Here is a 21,193-nt window from a genome sequence, read left to right on the forward strand (position 1 = left end):
GAATCCTTTTCGCCTTGCAGAAAATAGGTACCTGGTAGTTAAACAGCTACTACGGGCTGCATACTGGGGTTGAATGTGTGTTGTAGATATGATACAAGAAAAATAGGTCTGGAGCAAGTACATTAATAATAATAATAATTTATTTAAAAGTAGGTACAATGGGTTGTGAGATTACATAAGCTTGGTATTTTTACATTCTTGCAAAGCCACTCTCATTATACTACGCACTAATCTATCAACCACTGCAAATTACCTCAAGACTATCATTCACTCAGCAAAAATCTGCTATCAGAACTATAAGAAATTGTCTGTAGACAACACACAGCCCCTCTGTTTAAGTCCCTTAACATGCTAAACATACACACACTCCACACATTCTCCTGTGCTATCTACATGTACAAAACCTTGTTCCTAAATGCTAATCTTGATTTGAAACTTTCCTTGATAGATGTAATAGAACCCCATGAGCACCACAACAGAAATAAATATTTCTGATATCCCCAGAGTCAGACTAAATCTGTGTAAACACTCCACGCAAATAAAAGGGCCCAGTCTATGGAACTTACTCCCTGATGAATTAAAAGAAATTTGTCCAACCCCATGCCCTGTTCAAAAATAAATTAAAATGTACCTAATTCCATCCTCATAGTTTCCTACCTTGTGCTTCAAACCCACACTGTATCATGTACTATCCACTTCCCCATTATTAGTTCTTAAGACATACTGTATATCCTTACCAGTGTAATCACCGCTGTCGACTTATGTTGTAGTTATCTGTTGATATAAAAAAACATTGCTACAATGTACCCTTTTTTCTGTTGTGGTGCTCATGGGGTTCTATTACATTTATCAAGGAAAGTTTCAAATCATGATTAGCATTTAGGAACAAGGTTTTGTACATGTAGATAGCACAGGAGAATGTGTGGACTGAGTGTATGTTTAGCATGTTAAGGGACTTAAACAGAGGGGCTGTGTGTTGTCTACAGACAATTTCTTATAGTTCTGATAGCAGATTTTTGCTGAGTGAATGATAGTCTTGAGGTAATTTGCAGTGGTTGATAGATTAGTGCGTAGTATAATGAGAGGAGAGCAGAGTGGGGAACATAATATCTGATTTTAGAAAAATATGTGTACCGACCGTTTTCGAGACTTTTTTGGGCTGTGTGTGTGTGTGTTGAATGTGGGTGCTGAAGTTCAGTCTCTTGTCAATAAAGACAACTGACGGTTAGAAAGGCGAGGTCCAAGGGCTAACAGCTCGAATAGAAAGTTATTGAAGAAATTTCGATACACAGATACACAGTTTTAAATTATAATGTGATAAGAGAAACGAGCGAAAAGTCATTGCTTTGAAAGAGTAGATGCTCGATCCTGAAAGCACAATTAGGTGAGTACTCACTAACGAGGGATCGAGTGTACTAGTAAGGTTTGTTACCTGGCATTTTCATTTTCCTCCATAAAACCACTTTTTTTTTTTTTGAGATATATACAAGAGTTGTTACATTCTTGTACAGCCACTAGTACGCGTAGCGTTTCGGGCAGGTCCCTGGAATACGATCCCCGCCGCGAAGAATCTATTGTTTACAGTATCTTCTTTTCATTACCCTCTCTCTCTTTCTCTCCCTCCAGCCCAGACTTCCTGAAGCAGATACAGGACCCTGAGTTGGAGGTGTGGGCCGTGGCCCTCAACACTCTCTGGAAGAAGCTGGGCAAAAAGGTCTCTGAGGTGGTGCAGCAGGAGCAGGACAGATTCTCTCAGATCTACGTGTCCAATCCTGTCATCGTCCCCGGTGGCAGATTCAGGTGAGGAGGGTGTGGGGGTCCTACCATCGTCCCCGTGGCAGGTTCATGGGGGGGGGTCCTACCATCGTCCCCGTGGCAGGTTCATGGGGGGGGGGTTCCTACCATCGTCCCCGTGGCAGGTTCATGGGGGGGGTCCTACCATCGTCCCCGTGGCAGGTTCATGGGGGGGGGGGTCCTACCATCGTCCCCGTGTCAGGTTCATGGGGGGGGGTCCTACCATCGTCCCCGTGGTAGGTTCATGGGGGGGGGTCCTACCATCGTCCCCGTGGTAGGTTCATGGGGGGGGGTCCTATCATCGTCCCCGTGGCAGGTTCATGGGGGGGGTCCTACCATCGTCCCCGTGGCAGGTTCATGGGGGGTCCTACCATCGTCCCCGTGGCAGGTTCATGGGGGGGGGTCCTACCATCGTCCCCGTGGCAGGTTCATGGGGGGGGGGGTCCTACCATCGTCCCCGTGGTAGGTTCATGGGGGGGGGTCCTACCATCGTCCCCGTGGCAGGTTCATGGGGGGGGGTCCTATCATCGTCCCCGTGGCAGGTTCATGGGGGGGGGGGGGTCCTACCATCGTCCCCGTGGCAGGTTCATGGGGGGGGGGTCCTACCATCGTCCCCGTGGCAGGTTCATGGGGGGGTCCTATCATCGTCCCCGTGGCAGGTTCATGGGGGGGGGGGTCCTACCATCGTCCCCGTGGTAGGTTCATGGGGGGGGGGGTCCTACCATCGTCCCCGTGGCAGGTTCATGGGGGGGGGTCCTATCATTGTCCCCGTGGCAGGTTCATGGGGGGGTGTACCACCACCCTCCCAGTGGCAAGTTCAGGTGAGAGGGTCCTACCATCATCCCAGTGGCAGGTTCAGGTGAGGGGATCCTACCATCATCCCCGTGGCAGGATCAGGTGAGGGGGTCCTACCATCATCCCCGTGGCAGGTTCTAGTGAGGAGCGGGGTGAGGGTCCTATCATCGTTCCCCGTGGCAGGTTCAGGCGGGGGGATCCTACCATCATCCTGTGGCAGGTTCAATGTGAGGGGGATGATTCCATCATCCCCATGGCAGGTTCAGGTGGGGGAATCCTACCATCATCCCTGTGGCAGGTTCAGGCGGGGGGATCCTACCATCATCCCTGTGGCAGGTTCAGGTGAGGGGGGGTCCTACCATCATCCCCGTGGCAGGTTCAGGTGAGAGGGTCCTACCATCATCCCTGTAGCAGGTTCAGGTGAGAGGGTCCTACCATCATCCCTGTGGCAGGTTCAGGTGAGAGGGTCCTACCATCATCCCCGTGGCAGGTTCAGGTGAGAGGGTCCTACCATCATCCCCGTGGCAGGTTCAGGTGAGGTGTGGGGTGTGAGGGCCCTCTCATCGTTCCCAGTGGCAGGTTCAGGTGAGGAAGATGAAGTATGATGAAGAGGTTGTGTGTTGGAATAGGAACATGTATTATCTGAGGACGAACCATGCACAGGTGTGTCAGGGAAGAGAGACTGGCTCTGTGACTATAACTGAATTCCCACCTGTGAGCACACAAGTGATGGCCACAACTAATATTTACAGTTATTACAAGTATTTTTGTGAGAGACACTGGTACTCTATATTTTTTGAATATTAAGAAGGATAACTTATAAACTAAAGAACTACTGTATATATACAGTATTAAAAATATATAATTGATTTTTCTATTCTGTACACACTTTAACTTATTAATGAATATATACAATAAATGTTTTACCTTTTAATCAAGAAAATTTCTTACAGACTTTATATACAGTTAAAATACCAATCATTAATCTGTGATATTGTATTGTCTAAAGGTTGTACAAGACATATTTGATTTTGATTTTATAAATTAACTTAGTTTTCAAACATCTTCTCAGGGAATTTTATTACTGGGACTCTTACTGGACCATCGATGGACTACTGCTGTCAGGAATGAAGGAGACGGTGAAGGGTATGCTACAGAATTTTATAGATATGGTGGACACTTATGGTATGGTTCCCAATGGTGGCCGCATCTACTACACTCGCAGGAGTCAACCACCCTACCTCATCCCCATGGTTAAGCTCTACATGGAACACACCAACGACCTTGATTTCCTCCGGTGGGTCTTGCCTTACATATGTACTTTAGATGTTGGCTCCATGTTGGGCATAAAGCCTATCAACCTCTGATTAACCAGAAAAACTTTTTTGTGTTAAAAGCTACCATTAATTAGGGTCTTGATTTCTGAGATTGTATTGTACACTAAAACCTAATTGATATCAAAACCTTTAATTTATTCTCCTACTGTGTCTTTTGCATTTATATTAATGATCCTTAACACCAGATAATATTTTAGTTTTTATGACAGCAACGTGTATTAAAGGCAAAATGTAGTTTGTGGTTTTCTAGAATATTGTGTATAGTAATTGTGTTGCAAATTATTACCAGATTTGGCCCTAAGACATATAGAAATTCATAATTATTGACATGGCAGCCTAATTCCCATAAGGATATACTGTAATAAAAATATAATACTGTATATTATATTAAGAAATTATACTATACTGTATTAGGAAAAATTCAGTTAAGAAATATATATATATACCTATATACCAGGTAAGAAACCTTGGTTGAAATTCTTGAAATGAATTTTCGTATATTTTTTTCCTTACAGTAAGAATATTAAGGTGATAGAGAGAGAATTCAAGTTCTGGGAAGAAAATCGTTCACTTACCATCAAGGATCGAGATGGCAAGTCTCACGTGGTGGCCCGGTATCAGGTCAACGCTGGGGAGCCCAGGCCTGAATCCTTCAGGTTAGACCTAGTCATTGTGCCACCAAATCTTATTTGCATATCCCTACAGATCTGTTGTATTGTAACTTGACTAGTTAAGCCAAAACACAATCATCATTATTACCCCACCTTGTACTTTGAAAAGGTAACTAAGCATCAGCCAGAAGTAGTGTAGATAAAGGTGGTTAGTGATATGATAGTGGCCCTTCCCTCCATTCATCTTACATTCATCGGCATACTACGTGTCATTATGGAAAACCAGAACAACTGCACCCAAGCAGATTCTTCACAGAAGCGCCCTACCCCTTCATACAACCAGATGCACACTGCTCTTTGGTAGTTATAATATACTAACAAAACACCTGAGTATTCTTTCTGTATGTCCTGCTGTCCCGTAGCCTTGTTTCTCTACCACATTTTCGGTGTTATTCACAATCTTACACTCGCTCTTCTTAATTTTTCCTCTCTACACCTTCTCATACACCCTGAGCCCATTATGTGCCTTTGTAAGCCTTTCTGCTACCGCTCACAAGATGGGTATGGGGTGCATAATTAATGAACTAAACTAACTTTTATAAGCACTAGCTCTGTGTCTGTTAGATTTGAAGAAGCTTACAGGCAAAACATCAGTTTTAGTTTAGTTTTTTTATTATGCACCACATACCCATCTTGTGGTTGATAGTGGAATGGGTTAAAGAGGCACATAATGGACTCAGGGACTGAACCCCACAATTCATTTAGCTAAGCAAGTTACAATTTTTATGAGCCAGTTACAAAATTCAATGCACATCACGTCAACAATGGGTTCGAGACCAACCACAAGTACAGTTTCTAAATTAAGCAACTAACATGCAGAGAACTAGTGTCACAGTTGATATGTTTGTCCTGCACACCGACCCCCATCCAGTGGGCAGCAGTGGATAGGTTACAATCACTTAGTTAAAACCTACAGTTAGCAAACTGGAGATATTTGGCTAAGATTAAAATCTACTTGAATTGGCCGGAGTTTCTCCACATCATTTTAAAGTACTTCATGCTCTATTCATTTAACTTACTGTGCAGGTTTCTGTATTTCTTCATTTGCTTCATATGGCCTAGACATTAGTTATGAATATTAATATGAATACAGTATTAACTTATGTTACTATTTCAGGGAAGACTATGAGCTTGCTCACCAGCTGGCAACAGAGGAAGAACAGCAGGCATTATATGTGGAGCTCAAGTCCGGTGCTGAATCTGGTTGGGACTACTCAACTCGCTGGTTTGTCGGTAACAACACAAATAAAGGTTAGCTTTTGTAATACTCGGTTGAATAAAGCATGATATGAGTGCTAGTAAACCATCTTTTAACAAAAGTAATGCGTTTTACAGTAATTGTTTTGCTTGAACTAAGATGCATGAATTGAAAAGTGTGTTTGTAGACGAGGTCTGTCCAGATAACTGTTTCTGTGGTGCATACATTTTCGAAGCTCTTACTTTATTGAATATTTCAGACCTAAATCCCAATAATAAATCATATTTGATATGGTTTTTCTAAATGAATGTTAAGCATCAAGTATGGTCAAGTTTCTGGTGCAATTAACCATATCTACTAGTCAGCAGACATGATCATTATAATATCTTTGTTTTCTTTTCTACAATGTCTTTCACATACTTAGATTATTTCACCTATTTTGGATAATGCATTAAAATCTTAAAATATATTTTATTCTGCAGTAAATATTTTACCATCCCATTTCTTCTGGGTAAATTAAGATATTTCTATTATAAATAGTCGTACTGTGAAATCAGTGGGTTTAAGACTTTTGCAGGCTATATGCTGTCAATGAAAGGTTCACAATAGCTGTAAATTTATGAATAAACTACTGCTATTCATTCTGGGCTGGACTTTAAGCTCAGTGATGACTCTGTAGCACCATAATGCCATGCAGTGACAGTTTAAAAAGTTCTCTTTGGTTCTGGTGTAGTATGTTGTTCTACGGCATGGACACAGTCAAATCATACTTTAGGGAGCCAAAGAATGATCCTCTTAGAAAAGTGCTTTTGTGTAACTCAAACCCCTGTTTAAAAAAATGTGAATTAAATTTATTGAAAGTTTAATATATAATTTTTGCATCATGCATTATAAAATGCATTAGCTATTAAAATAATACCTTCTCTTCCCTTCCCCCCTATCTCCCAAAAGCAACAAACTGAGGTTTATTTTGGAGGGATATGCATGAGCAAATACAAATTTTTGTGTATTAATAAAAGGTTTGGTCTATGCTAACTGACTACAGTAGTTCTTTTGTCTGTATGAAAGCTTGTCCTTGCTGATCTATGGGATACTGCACTCATTACAGTTGCTGTCTATATACTAGCACTTTTCCTCATGTGTCGATGGTTGATGCAGGCCAAGTCCTCTTTCCCAGTAGTGCTTGTAGGGGTCGTTGTGATTTACAAGTTGGAGGTGGCCCCAGACAGAATTTTGAAGAACTTTGGTGAGACATCAGTGAAATTAAACTCTTCAGCTTGCTTATTCGTCAGCCAACCAATTTCTGAATATAAATCAAACAAACATTTGATAATAAGGTGGCAAAAAATTTGTTATTCAGCTTTCCAAATGCCTTGTAGATCCCAAATTTAACTATTAGTTTCAAATCTTGAGACCTCATGTACATAGATTTTTCCTTACTGAAAAAATCTGAAAAGGAAAGAAATCATTCTAGAAAAAACCCTGATCATATCCATTAAAAAGATAAATGGTTATAGGGGTAAGGTCAGTCATTGGACTAGATGGATGTTGAAAAGTTAGCAGCCTTCCTGTTCTGGACAATTGGAAACCATGGAAAACCATTCCATTGGAACCTTTTGGTCATTTTAACATCAACTGTCATTAGTGAATAATGCCAGATCACCTTTGAGTCCAAGATTAAATTATAGTTCTCATAATTCTGTGTAAATTCAAAATAAAATCCACATTTTAAGGGTGGGCTCCCTTGCATCTTCCTGAAGCTATCTCGCTGAGATGGCTCCCAACTACTAGATCACATCTGCCATGGTGGTCTGTTTGGCCTACCACGAACCAGGGCCAGAACCTGGCTCCCTCACAGAGGCACAAGAAGTAGGTGACACTCTACCACCTCATTGCAAAAGTCACCTAGAAAAATCAGTGACCCAATACTGACCACTTCTGTGTTTGAAGAGGCCGAAACCTCACAACGTACCAAATGAACTCTCTACAACAATGTAAAGAAACGATGGAATCTCTCGAAACAAGTGTGCACTTGTTTACCCCACCCCTCCCACTCAATTGTGGGGTGTGGCAGAGGCTCATGCTGTCCACTGGCAGAGCCATCAGTTTTGTTGTTTATGCAGTGTGAATAACACTTCTACTATAGGGTTCCATGGTTGTCTTTAAACCATGGCAGGTCCCAGTACTTTTTTGCTAAGTGCTGGCCTTTCTTGAACTTTGTCCTGTTTGGCCTGTTGTGTATTATTTCATGGTACGTGAACCTGACTATTAGTGCACTTGGAGCTGCACGTGGTCAAGGCTACCTTCCCTAGTGCTGTCCCTGCTGTGTCAGCATTTTCATCTCAGGTGTTCGTTCTCTTAGAGGCCAGTCTTATTTGGGGTGACCCTCACCTTGGGTGAGCCGAGTCTTGTTATCTTCTTGTCTTGGCCCAGGTTGAGAGCAAGCACATTTGCTTGTGGCTTGTTAAGCTTGGAACTGTTCCTCCTTGTTATAATAATAATAATAATAATAATAATAATAATAATAATAATAATAATAATAATAATAATTTATTTGCAAGAAGGAACAATGGGTTGGTGAGATTACATGAGATTCGTATTTTTACATTCATGCAAACCCACTAACGCACATAGCATTTATATCAGGTAAGATGAAAAGGTACATTGTAGCAAGGTTTTATGTCAACAAATAACTACAATCTAAGTAGACAGAGGAGATTATACTGGTAAGTCTTAAGTACTAATACTGGGGAAGTAAAATATAACATATGTTCATGTTACATATGACTTTTTGAAGAAGTGGTCTGGATCAATATCCTCTTAAATTGTTCAGTTTTTTCAAAGTTTTGATGAGATCAGCCCTATCACGTCTGGTTTGTAGTGTTGTTAGTCCTGTGGCCCTCACCTGTTCCTGATATGAGAGTCGACTTAGTTCAGAAATGATTTTAGTGCCTGGTGTTGAATTTTCTCCAAAACAGATATGTTTTCTGAAGATGAGACCTCCATGTTTGAATACAATAATCCAAGTGTGATGCACCAGGGATTTACACATTTGTCAGTCTAACTGGGTTTTGGTGGCACAATACCTGGTTAAATTAAAGTTCCCGAACCTTTTCGGGCCTGTGTTGCTTTCGGTCGTATCTCTCAACCTAGTCTTGGCTTCACTATGACTTCCTGTACTTTCTCCTCCTCCTCCCTGGTAACTCATTATTTTTCTTTTCTGAGGATAGTTAGCTTCAGGGGGCCACAAAGGGCTCCCACTCCCCAGAAAACCAGCGTTGATTATAATAAAACGCCTCTTTCTGGGTGAATCCTGTTAGATTCCTGATTCACACCCCCCCACCCTTCTTCCTTCTAGGTTGTCAGTTGGGGATTTGGCATGTGCACATCTGCTCCAAAACTGATGGCTTTGCCAGTGAACAGTGTGAGCCTCAGACCTCCTCCAAATGAGTGGGAAGAGTGGGTCAAATGAGTGCACGCTTGTTTAAAGAAATTCAGTCGTTTGTTTACATTGTTGAGAGTTCATTTAGCAGGTTGTTAAGTTTTAGTCTTTTTTCCCGCTGAGGCAGTGGAGTGTCACCTACTTCCTATGCCTCTGCAAGGAGGCAAAAATTCTGGAGCTAGTCCCTGATAAGCCAAACAGAACACTACAGTCGATGCAATCTACTAGTTGGGAGCCACTGGAGCTCGCCCAGAAAGAGGCATTTAATTACATTCAATGCTGGTTGTTTATGCTTTTGCACTGCCACTTCTGTTTTCTTTGTCATTTTTAACTAAACTTGGTCCTAAAATTATCATTCTTGTCAGTTGGCTGCCTTATATATATGAACATCCGAGTTCAGCATCATTCTCCATCCTCCTCTTATCCACTACAAGCTTCCTAATTCAATCAAGTACAGTACTGTAATGTAGTATATAAATGCCCTCTCTCCTTCCATGTTTAATATGTAATAACATATGCTTTTAATATGTAATTGCAATACATCATAAACATTTGCTTGTATGCTTGCTGCTAATGCTTCTTGCCAACCCAATAATAATTTAAGGTAATCCAGTCATTTGCTCTTAATTTGCATTTGGCAGATCACTGCCAATCTTAATCAATCAAAGTTACCATGTTTTATGTTAACCAGTTTGGATAACATTTACTTTTTGTCTTACAGCTACATATTTTATTTTATTAATAATAATATTAAAACAAGTTATTTATATCAAAATACATACATTTGAAACATGATACAGTGGAGTATTCATAAGTACACATTGTAACTTATATAAAGACTACTTATACACAGAGTGTTTAGACATAACTTAGATCATTTATTTATAAGTTTCATATGTCAACACTTAATAATAAATGATAATTAAACTTAACATAAAGTATTGTATGTATTGAATTGTTAAAGAAATAAGTGATATTAATGACTAAATTCATGGTACAGTATTCAATATAGAAACTGTAGTTTTAGCAAGAATACAGATACAGCATTTAATGATCATAACAAAGCCCAGGTTGACATGATGATGATGATGAGTAAGTTAGGTATTTTTTAGTTATTCTTTAAAACTGATTGATTGCATTACAGATTTTTAATCTCATTTAGGGAGATCATTCCACAGTTTGGAACCCACAATTTGCAAGGCATTTTTGCTTTGGTTGAGTCGCACTCTTTGAAATCAAATAATAATAATAATAATAGGAATAAAAATAATAATAATAATAATAGTAATAATAATAATGATGATGATTATAATTTGTATTCATAAGAATGTGTATGCAAAGAAAAAGGAGGAACAGTTGTAGCAACAGGGAGGTTACACATCTAAATAAAGTCACTGCTTTGCAAAGCATTTTGTGCAAAACTTGGAATAGTGTATTGTAAAAAAAACAGCATTGAATGTAAAAGCTGTTGAACGTTGAAAGCTGAACAAGCAACAGAACTCCCCAATCAAAACCAGGGAAACAAGTATGACGTCACCACAAACACCACACATCCATCTGCGTAGTATCAAAAAGTGAAAAAAACGCCGACCGGAGGGAGGGAGGGATGCTGGGGAGCCTCCGTGTCTCACCCAGAAAATGGCATTTCATTACATTAAATGCTAGTTTTCTGGGGGGAGCCCCTTCGGGTCCCCAGAGCTACCTAACCAAAGATAAAGAAAAAGAGGGACTTACCCAGGAGGCAGTCGTCACTCGCTCCTCAATTCGAAGTCAAGACAACTGGCTGCAACCTGCGACCCAAGGCTACACAAACCCAAGAAGGGCCAGGAACATTTATTTATTTATTTATTTATTTATATACAAGAAGGTACATTGGGTTTGAGAGAATACATAGCATGGTATTTACAATCTTGTAAAGCCACTAGTATGCACAACGTTTCGGGCAGGTCCTTAATCTAACAGATAATTTTAAGTAGGTAAATTCTAGTGGAATTAATAAAATGATAACAGATACATTGCAAGAAAGAAAAAAAATGAGATGAGAGAGATTAGTAGGTATATTAAAGCACATTGGTATATTAAAGCTCTGATTGATTGCATTGACAGCTTGATTGGTAATTTAAATGAAGATTAATAGGCACCATACAGCAAATTGAAAGCACATATAAGAAGACAGCAATGATCACAATGGTAAAGTTGTTTGGATTGGGTACATGAAGATTGGGAGATTTGGTAGCACTAGATACAGGGCAATTTTAAAGCAACAAGATAGAAAACTATGAAGATGAAATTAAGTACTTTTTAGTTTTGTTTTTGAATGACACAAAAGTTGGACAGCTTTTCAATTCATTAGGGAGTGAGTTCCATAGACTAGGTCCCTTTATTTGCATAAAGTGTTTGCACAAATTAAGTTTGACTCTGGGGGATATTAAAGAGATATTTATTTCTGGTGTGATGATAATGGGTCTTATTACATCTGTCCAGGGAGAGTTTTAGAGCAGGATTTGCATTTAAGAACAGGGTTTTGTAAATGTAGTTGACACAAGAGAATGTGTGGAGTGAGATTATGTTTAGCATGTTTAGGGAGTTAAACAAGGGGGCTGAGTGTTGTCTGAAAGCAGAATTTGTTGTTATTCTGATACCAGATTTTTGCTGGGTGATGATGGACCTGAGGTGGTTTGCAGTGGTTGAACCCCATGCACAGATACCATAATTAAGATAGGGATAGATTAGTGCATAATATAGTGAGATGAGAGCAGAGTTAGGTACATAGTATCTGATTTTGGAGAGTATACCAACTGTTTTAGAGACTTTCTTAGTTATGTGTTGTATGTGGGTGCTGAAGTTGAGTCTCTTGTCTATGAATAGGCCAAGAAACTTTCCATCATTTTTACTACGTTGTCTATCTGAAGCTAAATTGCATTTGCTGATTTACTTCCAAATAAGATGTAGTAGGTCTTTTCTATGTTAAGTGTTAGTTTGTTTGTTGACATCCATAAGTAGACTTTTTTTAGTTCATTATTAACATTATTATTTAGTGTATGTGGGTTGGGGTTAGAGAAGATGAGGGTAGTATCATCAGCAAACAATATAGGTTTCAGAATGTTGGTGACATTAACGAGATACCGTGCGGCCAGGACCCTGTTCGATCTCCAAAAGCCCCATGCCTGAATGTCAGCCCAAGACATATTCCCCAAAACAGCAGCCAAAACCACGAACTTACGAACGTCATGGGCACGATAGATAGAACAGGGAAGAAGAGAAACCGGGTCCACCCAAAACGCATTTCCTGCCACGGAGGCCGTGGCATGCAGATAATGGCGAAGAGTCACAACTGGACACAAAACATGATGCACCCCGGGACGAACCAACCAAGCATCAACAACCTGAGGATCCCTTCGGAAAGTAGCAGACTCATTCCTTGCCAGAAAAGAAGGCTGCAAACGAATGAAACGACCACCAGGACCGAAAGAGCAGAAACCCCTGCGCTGGAGGAGAGCATGAAGCTCCCCGACCCGACCCCCAGAGGCCAATGCCAACAAGAAAAGAGCCTTAGAAAAACAATCCTGAACCGAGAGGGCCAACACAAACCGAGGAGAAGAGAGAAAAAGAGAACACCCGGTCCAACGACCAGGACGGCTCAGGTGGCACATGAGCAGGCAGATACATAGCCTCGTCATTGCCTCGTGAAACATTGCCCGAGAAAGCTTGCAGAATGGAACAGAAGTGACATCCACCACGAATGCAAGCTGCAGCGGCTCCACCAGTGCAGCACGATATGAGGCGACAGTATTTGGCATAAGATGACGGTTCTGAAACAACTAAGAGAGAAAGGACAAAACAACCTGATCAGAAATTGAAGACAACCTGCGAAGAGACAAAAAATGCAGAAAAGACTGCCAGGAAATTTCATACTGCCGTCTAGACGAAACTCGCAGGTGGGACACCATCAACGAAGCCACCTGATCACTATACAAGTGGTGGTACACCTGCGTCAAAAAGACCAGACGCGAAGAGTGGAGGAGAAGATTGAACCAGCCACGTACCGGACCAGACTGATCTGCTGAAAGAAGTGAAGCTCCGGGAAGACCCTCTGGTTCGGACAATGAGCAAGAAGTGCCCGAAACCAGGGCTGGGCCAGCCACCAAGGAGCCAACAGGACTACTCTTCCCTGGTAAGTCTCCAACCGAGCCAGGATCCGGAGCAACAACCGGACCGGTAGGAAGAGGTACAGGTAACTCCACCTCGACCAGTCCAGCCGAAAGGCATCAACCCCGATGGCCTCGCAGTCTGGGAAGAGCACCACATAATCTGGAAGACGCCTCGACCACGCCGATAAGAAGAAGTCCACCTCTGGGCACCTGTACGTCCGGCAGAGCCAATGGAAGGAGTCGGCATCAGCCGTCCATTCCGTGGAAAGGGGAATGAACCGAGAAAGGCCATCCGCCAAGACTTTTGACACCCCCTAAACATGAACCACCAGGAGAGCCAAACCCCGAGAACTCAGCAGACGAGTCACCCGAAGTGACCAGCCCCAAAGAACCAAGGACCGCATCTAACCCCCGCAGTTCAGGCAACAAACCATCGTGGAGCAGTCCGAATGGAGCCGGATCATTGCTCCTTGAGCGACACGAATCCTCTGAAGCGAATGCCACACCGCCACAAACTCCCACACCGTGCTGTGAGCTCAACGGAAGAACGGACCTCACCAACCTTGGCCGGCCTGGTGAGCACTTGTCACAAAACCCCAGCCAAGAGACAAGGCATCTGTGAACACATTGAGCGAGGGTTCGGGGAGGCACAGAACCCCAAAGAAACTGCAGAGGAAGCCAGCGACGCAGCAGCCAATGCAAAGCTCCCGGGAACCCGGGACCCATTGATCGCGAGAGCCGTGGAAGGGATGACCCCAAAGAAACCAGAACATCTGCCACGGCCAGATCCGACCCGATGGGTAGGCCAGCACGACAAAGTTCAGGCTCCCGCACAGCTGCTTGAACAACCGACGTGTGGCCCAGGTGCTCTTCAAAAACAGCTGAAGGCGGGACCGCAGCCGCAATAGCGTCGCAGGAGGGAGAGACAAGGAAGTGGTCCGAGAGTCCCACACAAGCCCCAGCCAAATCTGAAACTGAGAAGGAACCAAATGGGACTTCCTCTAGTTCACCTAGAACCCGAACCCGGCGAGCTGGGAAAGAACCAAATTCCTGGCGAGCAGACATGCGGACTGGCTGGGAGCCCACACCAGCCAGTCGTTGAGGTAAGCCAGAACTCGAACCCCTAACAGATGCAAACGGGTCACCATGAACCGGGTAAGGCGTGTGAACACTCAAGGTGCCAGATTCAAGCCGAATGGAAGGCAACGAAAGCGGTAAGCTTGTCGCCTCACGACAAAGCCAAGCCAGTCCCTGAACCCCGGATGAATCGGGATGTGCCAATACACGTCCCGGAGGTCCAAAGACACCATCCAAGCACCCGGCGCCAAAAGCAGCCGGACCTGAGACAGAGTGGTCATCCGAAAGCAGGGGCAAAAGACCCAGGGATTCAGATGAGTCAAGTCCAGTATGAACTGCAGATCCGCACAGTCCCGTTTTGGAACTTAAAACAGGCGGGAAACCCACCTGACGGATGTTGTCATTTCGACCAAACCCAAGCAAATCCACTCCCGGATGACCTAACAGAGCACAGGAGCCTGCCCTGCCAGCCCCGATGCCCCTGAAGGAGGAGGAGCGACCCAACGCCACTGCAGGCCGGAGAAACCACCCTAAATGCCCACGAATCGTGGGACCAGGTGAGAGCAAACAGCGTGAGCCTTCCCCCTATCGCCCCATCAATGGGGTGACCTGCAAAAGGGCCGACGTCCCCTACGAGAGCCCTACCAACCCTCAGAGTGATCACTGCTCTGACCAGACGCCAATGGCTCCAGAGGTGCTGGCCCTGAATCTTGCACTACTGGTTTACGATGACCAAAGGAACCCTGAAACCTGGCAAGACCCTTCTGGGCAGTACCATCATGGCTCCCCCTTCCCCCCCCCCCACCCCGAGAGAACCAACAAGTCTGACATAGGCCGGCAACTAGATGAAGCCGCTTGCAGAAAATGTACCACCGCAGACTCTGCAAACAGCAACGGACAAAAAGGGGACAGAAATTTAAGAGCCAGGGCCCAAGCTGATTCCAAAGAGTGAATGAGCACTGCCTGTTGGCATGAGAGACAAGAAGCAAAGAACAGGGACACCGTCTCCCTCAGAATCAGTGCAAACAACTTCAACAAGGCAGCCGACGCCCGAGTTGCCGAAGCAAACACACCAGACATCGGCCCAGATCCCAGTTCCTGCACATCCTCACCGAGCCAGTCCGAAGACAGCTCCAGCAGAGAAAAGAAATGCAAGACCAAAGGCAAATGCCAATGGGAGCACAATTCTTTGGCCACCAGGGATGCCAAAAGGGAGGGAACCTGTGCGTGAAGCTTAATCTAACCGACATCACGAGAAAGTACAGGGGCAAACAAGCACGCATTGAGGTGCTCAAATTTGCCCCGTAGGTAAACCTGAACAACCATAGTCACTTCCCACCTTTCAAGCGGGACACTCGCCTGGCGTTCCGCGAGCGCTTTGTCATGGGTTCGTATCCTGGCCGGGGAGGATTTACTGGGCGCAAATCCTTAACTGTAACCTCTGTTTAACTTAACAGTAAAATGAGTACTTGGTTGTAACAACGATTCTTCGCGGCGGGGATCGTATTCCAGGGACTTGCCCGAAACCCTACACGTACTAGTGGCTTTACAAGAATGTAACAACTCTTGTATATATCTCAAAAAAAAAAAAAAAAAAAAAAAAAAAAAAAAAAAAAGCACACGAGTCCAACAGAACGAATCGACAGTCCAATGAAAAGAAAGGGCAGTCCACCAACCAGGAAGACTCCGGCACCTCGTAACACATCCAGAAAGAAAACGAGGAGCCAAACTCAAAAGAAGAAGGATCCATTACCGAGGCGTAATCCGGGTCTCGCAAGAGGTAAGCTGAAAGGGCTTCCTGCACCACCTTTGAATGTGATGCGGGAAGCCGAAAACCTCTGGAAGGAGCGAACCGAGGAACCCAAGGAAACCCGGAACCGAACCCAGGGAGGAGTCGCACCCATACAGGGAGGGAGGATAGAAAAAATCCCTTCCTTGTAACAACAAGCCCCACGCCGAGGGTACCAACACCCAAGCAGGGTCAAACGGGGCCCAAGCACCCTAAGTCAACTCCTCCCCAGCCCCGAGAACCTCCACGTCAGGACCTGGGGCCGAGCAGTCCTCCAATCTATCTGCCTCTGGAGAAAAGGCAGAGTCCGCCGGAAAAGCCGGGATGAAAGGGGCTCGCTGGCACGGCCCAAGGGCTCCAGCAGGAGTTTTGAATCAAACACTATACCTATAAGATCCCTGAGGCGCGTTGCGCATCCCCCGTCGAGCACCTGCAGGCACGTTGCGCAGTTCAGTAGTTAAAGGTGTAAGAGGTAAACACTTAATACTAAAGGATAAATAAACTATGAAATAAGTGAGAAATAATTTTGTTTGTTATCAAAATTGTTTAAGTTTTGCCAAAAATGCATTGCATAATAGTGGCTTCATTAATATCCATTATTAATGTATACTAATGAATACTCCTGTCCCTACAATTATACATTACTCTTATGTTCTTTGTACACACATTCCTGTGAATAATCATAATTTTTATTATTATTATTATTATTATTATTATTATTTATTTATTTATTTATTTATTTATTTATTTATTTATTTATTTATTTATTTATTTATTTATTTATTTATTTATTTATTTATTTATTTATATATTTATATACAAGAAGGTACATTGGGATTGTGAGGATACATAGCATAGTAATTACAGTCTTGTAAAGCCACTAGTACTGTATGCGTATCGTTTCGGGCAGGTCCTTATTCAAAGAAAATTTTTGGTAGGTAAATACTTGCAAAATTTATAAAAATGATAACAGTTACATAGCAAGAAAAAAAATAAAAGATGAGAGAAAATTGTAGGTATATTAAAGCACATAGGTAGCTCAAATTGATTGCAATGAGAGCTTGAATGGTAGTTTAAAAAAAATTGGTAGGCACAATACAGCATATGGCTAGCACATAAAAGAAGAAAGCAATGAACACAATGATAAAGTTGTTTGGGTTAAGTACATAAAGATTGGGAGATTGGGTAACGCTAGATACAGAGCAAATTTAAAACTCAGTGAAGGAAACTACAAAGATGAAATTAGGTACTTTTTGTTTTTGTTTTTAAATGAGGTAGTATTATTTTTTAAGGTAGTATTATTTTTTAAGGTAGTATTATTTTTTGAGGTAGTATTATTTGTATTATTTTACACAGAAAGCAATCACACTAACGGGACTGCATCAATGAGAAAATCCTTAGGAGCTGTGATGATGGTCCCTGCATACATGCTAGCAACTAGACCACGACATGGTAAAATGATTACAACTTGGAGTTCTGCTGAATACACAAGGATTTCCTGAAGCTTCTACTGAAGCCAGAACAGGATTTTCACACAATCTCCCCCATGTGCTCTGGCTCTGTCATCTAGTCATGCTCTATTTCTGATGCTTCAGAGGTAGATGCTCTGATGCTCGGAGCATCATAGATAAAGTATGCCTTGATGACCAAACCAGAGTGCATGGGGGAATTGTGGGAAAATCCTGCACTAGCTTCATTATAGAAACCTCAGGAAGTCCTTGTGTGATCAATAGAACTCCAGGTTGCAATCCTTTTACCATGTTGTGGTCTAGTTGCTATAACGTGTATGTGTGGGAACACCCACTGCATAGGTTCGAACCCTCATCATGGCTCCTATGGATTTTCTCATTATTATTATTATTATAATTATTATTATTATTATTATTATTATTATTATTATTATTATTATTATTATTATTATTATTATTATATAATGTTCAAGAAATATTATGATATGCAGTATAATGGTGATACTTAATCGCTCAACTGCGCCGACCAACAAATGTTGTTTTGAGAGTTGTCTGTTTTTATTTTTAATTAGGCTATATTTTAATGTTTTTAATGTTTTTATTACTCTTTGTGTTTTGAAATGATAATAGATTAGTTTGGAAGCATTTTGACATTAACTTTACCTGAACATTTATAAAAACAGCAAAAATATGTCCTTAACAATTGCACTTTGAAGTTTTTTGCCAAAAACAGGTATGCAGTGCAGGGGTTAATGATAACAGGCATAGATTATTACATTATGGAATCTGTAGTTCTAACAATAATACAGTAGATATTTGTTTCTTGTATATTACCCTTGGGTTCTGTTACAGCCCTCGGAAATGTTTGAGGTCAGGATTAGTATTGCAGCTCCTTTTATAGATATAGAAAGTACACTTTAGTGCATATGCAGTGACTTAATATTAAACATATTCAAGGTTTTCAGCAATGGTACTGAATGCTGTTTTGGGTTGGAGTTAATTGTTCTAATTGCTGATTTAATTTAAGTAATTATGCGTCGAAGATAATTTTGGGTTTTAGATCTCTAAGCACAGATACTATAAGTGAGATATGAATAGCTGGGTGATTAATATGTAGTGATTAATATATACAGTAGTAGCAAGGTATGTAGTATGGTATCAGATTTTAGAGATAGTGTCTGCCGCAATAGAAACTCTGTTATATTTTGCATGTGGGAATTTCGATTATGTTTGTTTTCAATCTGAGCACCAAGGAATTTTCCATCAACTCTGTACTCAGTTTGGGTATTGATAATTCTTAATTCAGTTTGATTGATGAACATGTTTCCGAACAATATGTAATACTTTTCTTTCAGTGTTAAGGGTGAGTTTGTTGGTTGTCTGCCACAAATTCATCTTTTCTAGGGGGGGACCCTCTTGTGCCTTCCAGAAGCTACTATTAATGATAATGTGCCATACTACTTGGTTTCATCAGTCACGGAGTTCTGTGACCTACAGGGAATCATAGCCAGAACCTGGCCCCCCCTCACAGAGGCACAGGGAGTGGTGGCATTTATTTAATGTTATTCATTTATGCCTCCACTAAGAAAAGCACTCAGAAAGTCAGCAAAACATATCACAAACCACTGCTGACCTCAGATGAGACCGCACCTCAAGAACCAGCTAAAGAACCCCGTAAACCATGTAAACCAACAGTTGAAATTTCATGAAACTAGTGCAATTCATTCTCCCTACCTTACCCAGTCATTTAAGGAGGAAGGAGGCAACCTGTGGTCAACCAGCTGCTCCATTCTTGGTTCTGCTCTAATGGTAATGTGTGCCAGGTTGCCTCTCTGTAACTCTAGCTCCGGTGTTTTGCTTTCAGCTGGTGATTTATTTTTTGGTGGTGAGTTTTGTGGCTCTTCCTATACACTTTTGTGTAATTACCTAAGTGTAGTTACAGGATGAGAGCAACGCTCGTGGTGTCCCATCTCCCTAGCACTCTGTCATATAATGCTTTGAAATTACTGACGGTTTTGGCCTCCACCACCTTCTCACCTAACTTGTTCCAACCATCTACCACTCTGTTTACAAAAGTGAATTTTCTTATATTTCTCCGGCAGCTTTGTTTCGTTAGTTAAAATCTATGACCTCTTGTTCTTGAAGTTCCGGGTCTCAGGAATTCTTCCCTATCAATTTTATTGATTCATGTTACTATTTTGAACATAGTGATCATATTGCCTCTTTTTCTTCTATCTTCTAGTTTTTGCATTTTTAATATCTCTAACCTCTCCTCGTAGCTCTTGTCATTCAGTTCTGGGAGCCACTTAGTGGCATGTCGTTGCACCTTTTCCAGTTTGTTGACGTGCTTCTTAACACTTTCGCGCTCTCGGCGCTCAAAAAAAATCAATACCCCAGATGCTTTCGGCACTTCGCGCGCCTACGCGGTAAGACCGAAAAAGTGTTCACTCTTTTGACTGTCCTGACAATAATTGAAGGCGCACGTATTTAAATTTGGTATCACTGTGTTCGCAATGAAATTGTCTATAAGAGCATACCTATAAAATGCCGCCCAAGCATAAGGAGTATCAACACCAAATAAAAAACTATGCAGATCACTCGCCGAGAGCGCCAAACAGCAACAAAATGTTTCCACTCTCTTAATGGTTGCAAAGCCTACAGTTGTCCTACATCGCTAATTTTGGTATCATTGGAATCGCAATAAAATTCTCTACACGGACATATGCATATGAATGTTTAATATAGGTAATTGCCCACTTGCAAGAGTGTGTGAAGTGGAGAGTAGTTAGCCGCGAGCGCACTGGCGAAAACACAGGGGGGAAATCATGCTTGGAAAGTTTATACATTTATACGTTTCCTGACCCTACTTTTCTATGTACGTATTTCTTTTTTATACCAATGTGTTCGCAATAAAATTTTCTATAAGATGAAATGTATAACATTTGTACAAAGCATGTGTAAGAGAAGCGCCAAATATAGAACCACGTCGCTCAGTATGCGTTCGCGGCAGAAACGAACGCATTGTTTTCGTTCTTGATGTTTGTCATGTTTATACTTGTTGAAACATTTTATAATTTGTATGACAGTGATCGCAGTAAAATTCCCTACACAGACATATACATAACACATACAAATATTTCCCACGTGTTGGATATATCAACGGCTAAAGGGAACCCACTACCACACAGCCGCCACACCCAGAGCCACACCCGCCACACCCCCAAACATACTTTGTGTTTTTTTTTTTTTTACTCATAGAAGTTTATGTGATATAATATTCATTTTGGTACCAAACAATTCGCAAATAAATTCTCTACAAAACGTATATAATATAACTTCTTATAGATGATAAAAAATTCCAAATAGGTGTACTTACCCTGTCTATGTTGATTGAAGATCAACAGTTGAGCATTTTTTCTTCACTCCACCATCTTCAGGCTTCTGATCCTGAAGTTGCTCATCTGATGTTT

At 42.0% G+C, this 21,193-nt stretch overlaps 1 protein-coding gene across 2 annotated transcripts in view; it reads left to right on the forward strand.

The window, feature by feature from the left end:
* The window catches only part of LOC123754901 (trehalase), a 306,276-nt gene that overhangs the window by 240,102 nt on the left and 44,981 nt on the right, over positions 1-21,193 (forward strand). For both annotated transcript variants that reach the window (XM_069332919.1, XM_069332918.1), the window contains exons 5-8: positions 1,627-1,800; positions 3,662-3,886; positions 4,442-4,582; positions 5,715-5,848. In XM_069332919.1, the coding sequence (XP_069189020.1) occupies positions 1,627-1,800; positions 3,662-3,886; positions 4,442-4,582; positions 5,715-5,848 (674 nt within the window). The remainder of the gene's footprint in view (positions 1-1,626; positions 1,801-3,661; positions 3,887-4,441; positions 4,583-5,714; positions 5,849-21,193) is intronic.

The sequence above is a fragment of the Procambarus clarkii genome, chromosome 28 (genome assembly GCF_040958095.1).
Source record: "Procambarus clarkii isolate CNS0578487 chromosome 28, FALCON_Pclarkii_2.0, whole genome shotgun sequence".
NCBI classification, from domain to species: domain Eukaryota; kingdom Metazoa; phylum Arthropoda; class Malacostraca; order Decapoda; family Cambaridae; genus Procambarus; species Procambarus clarkii.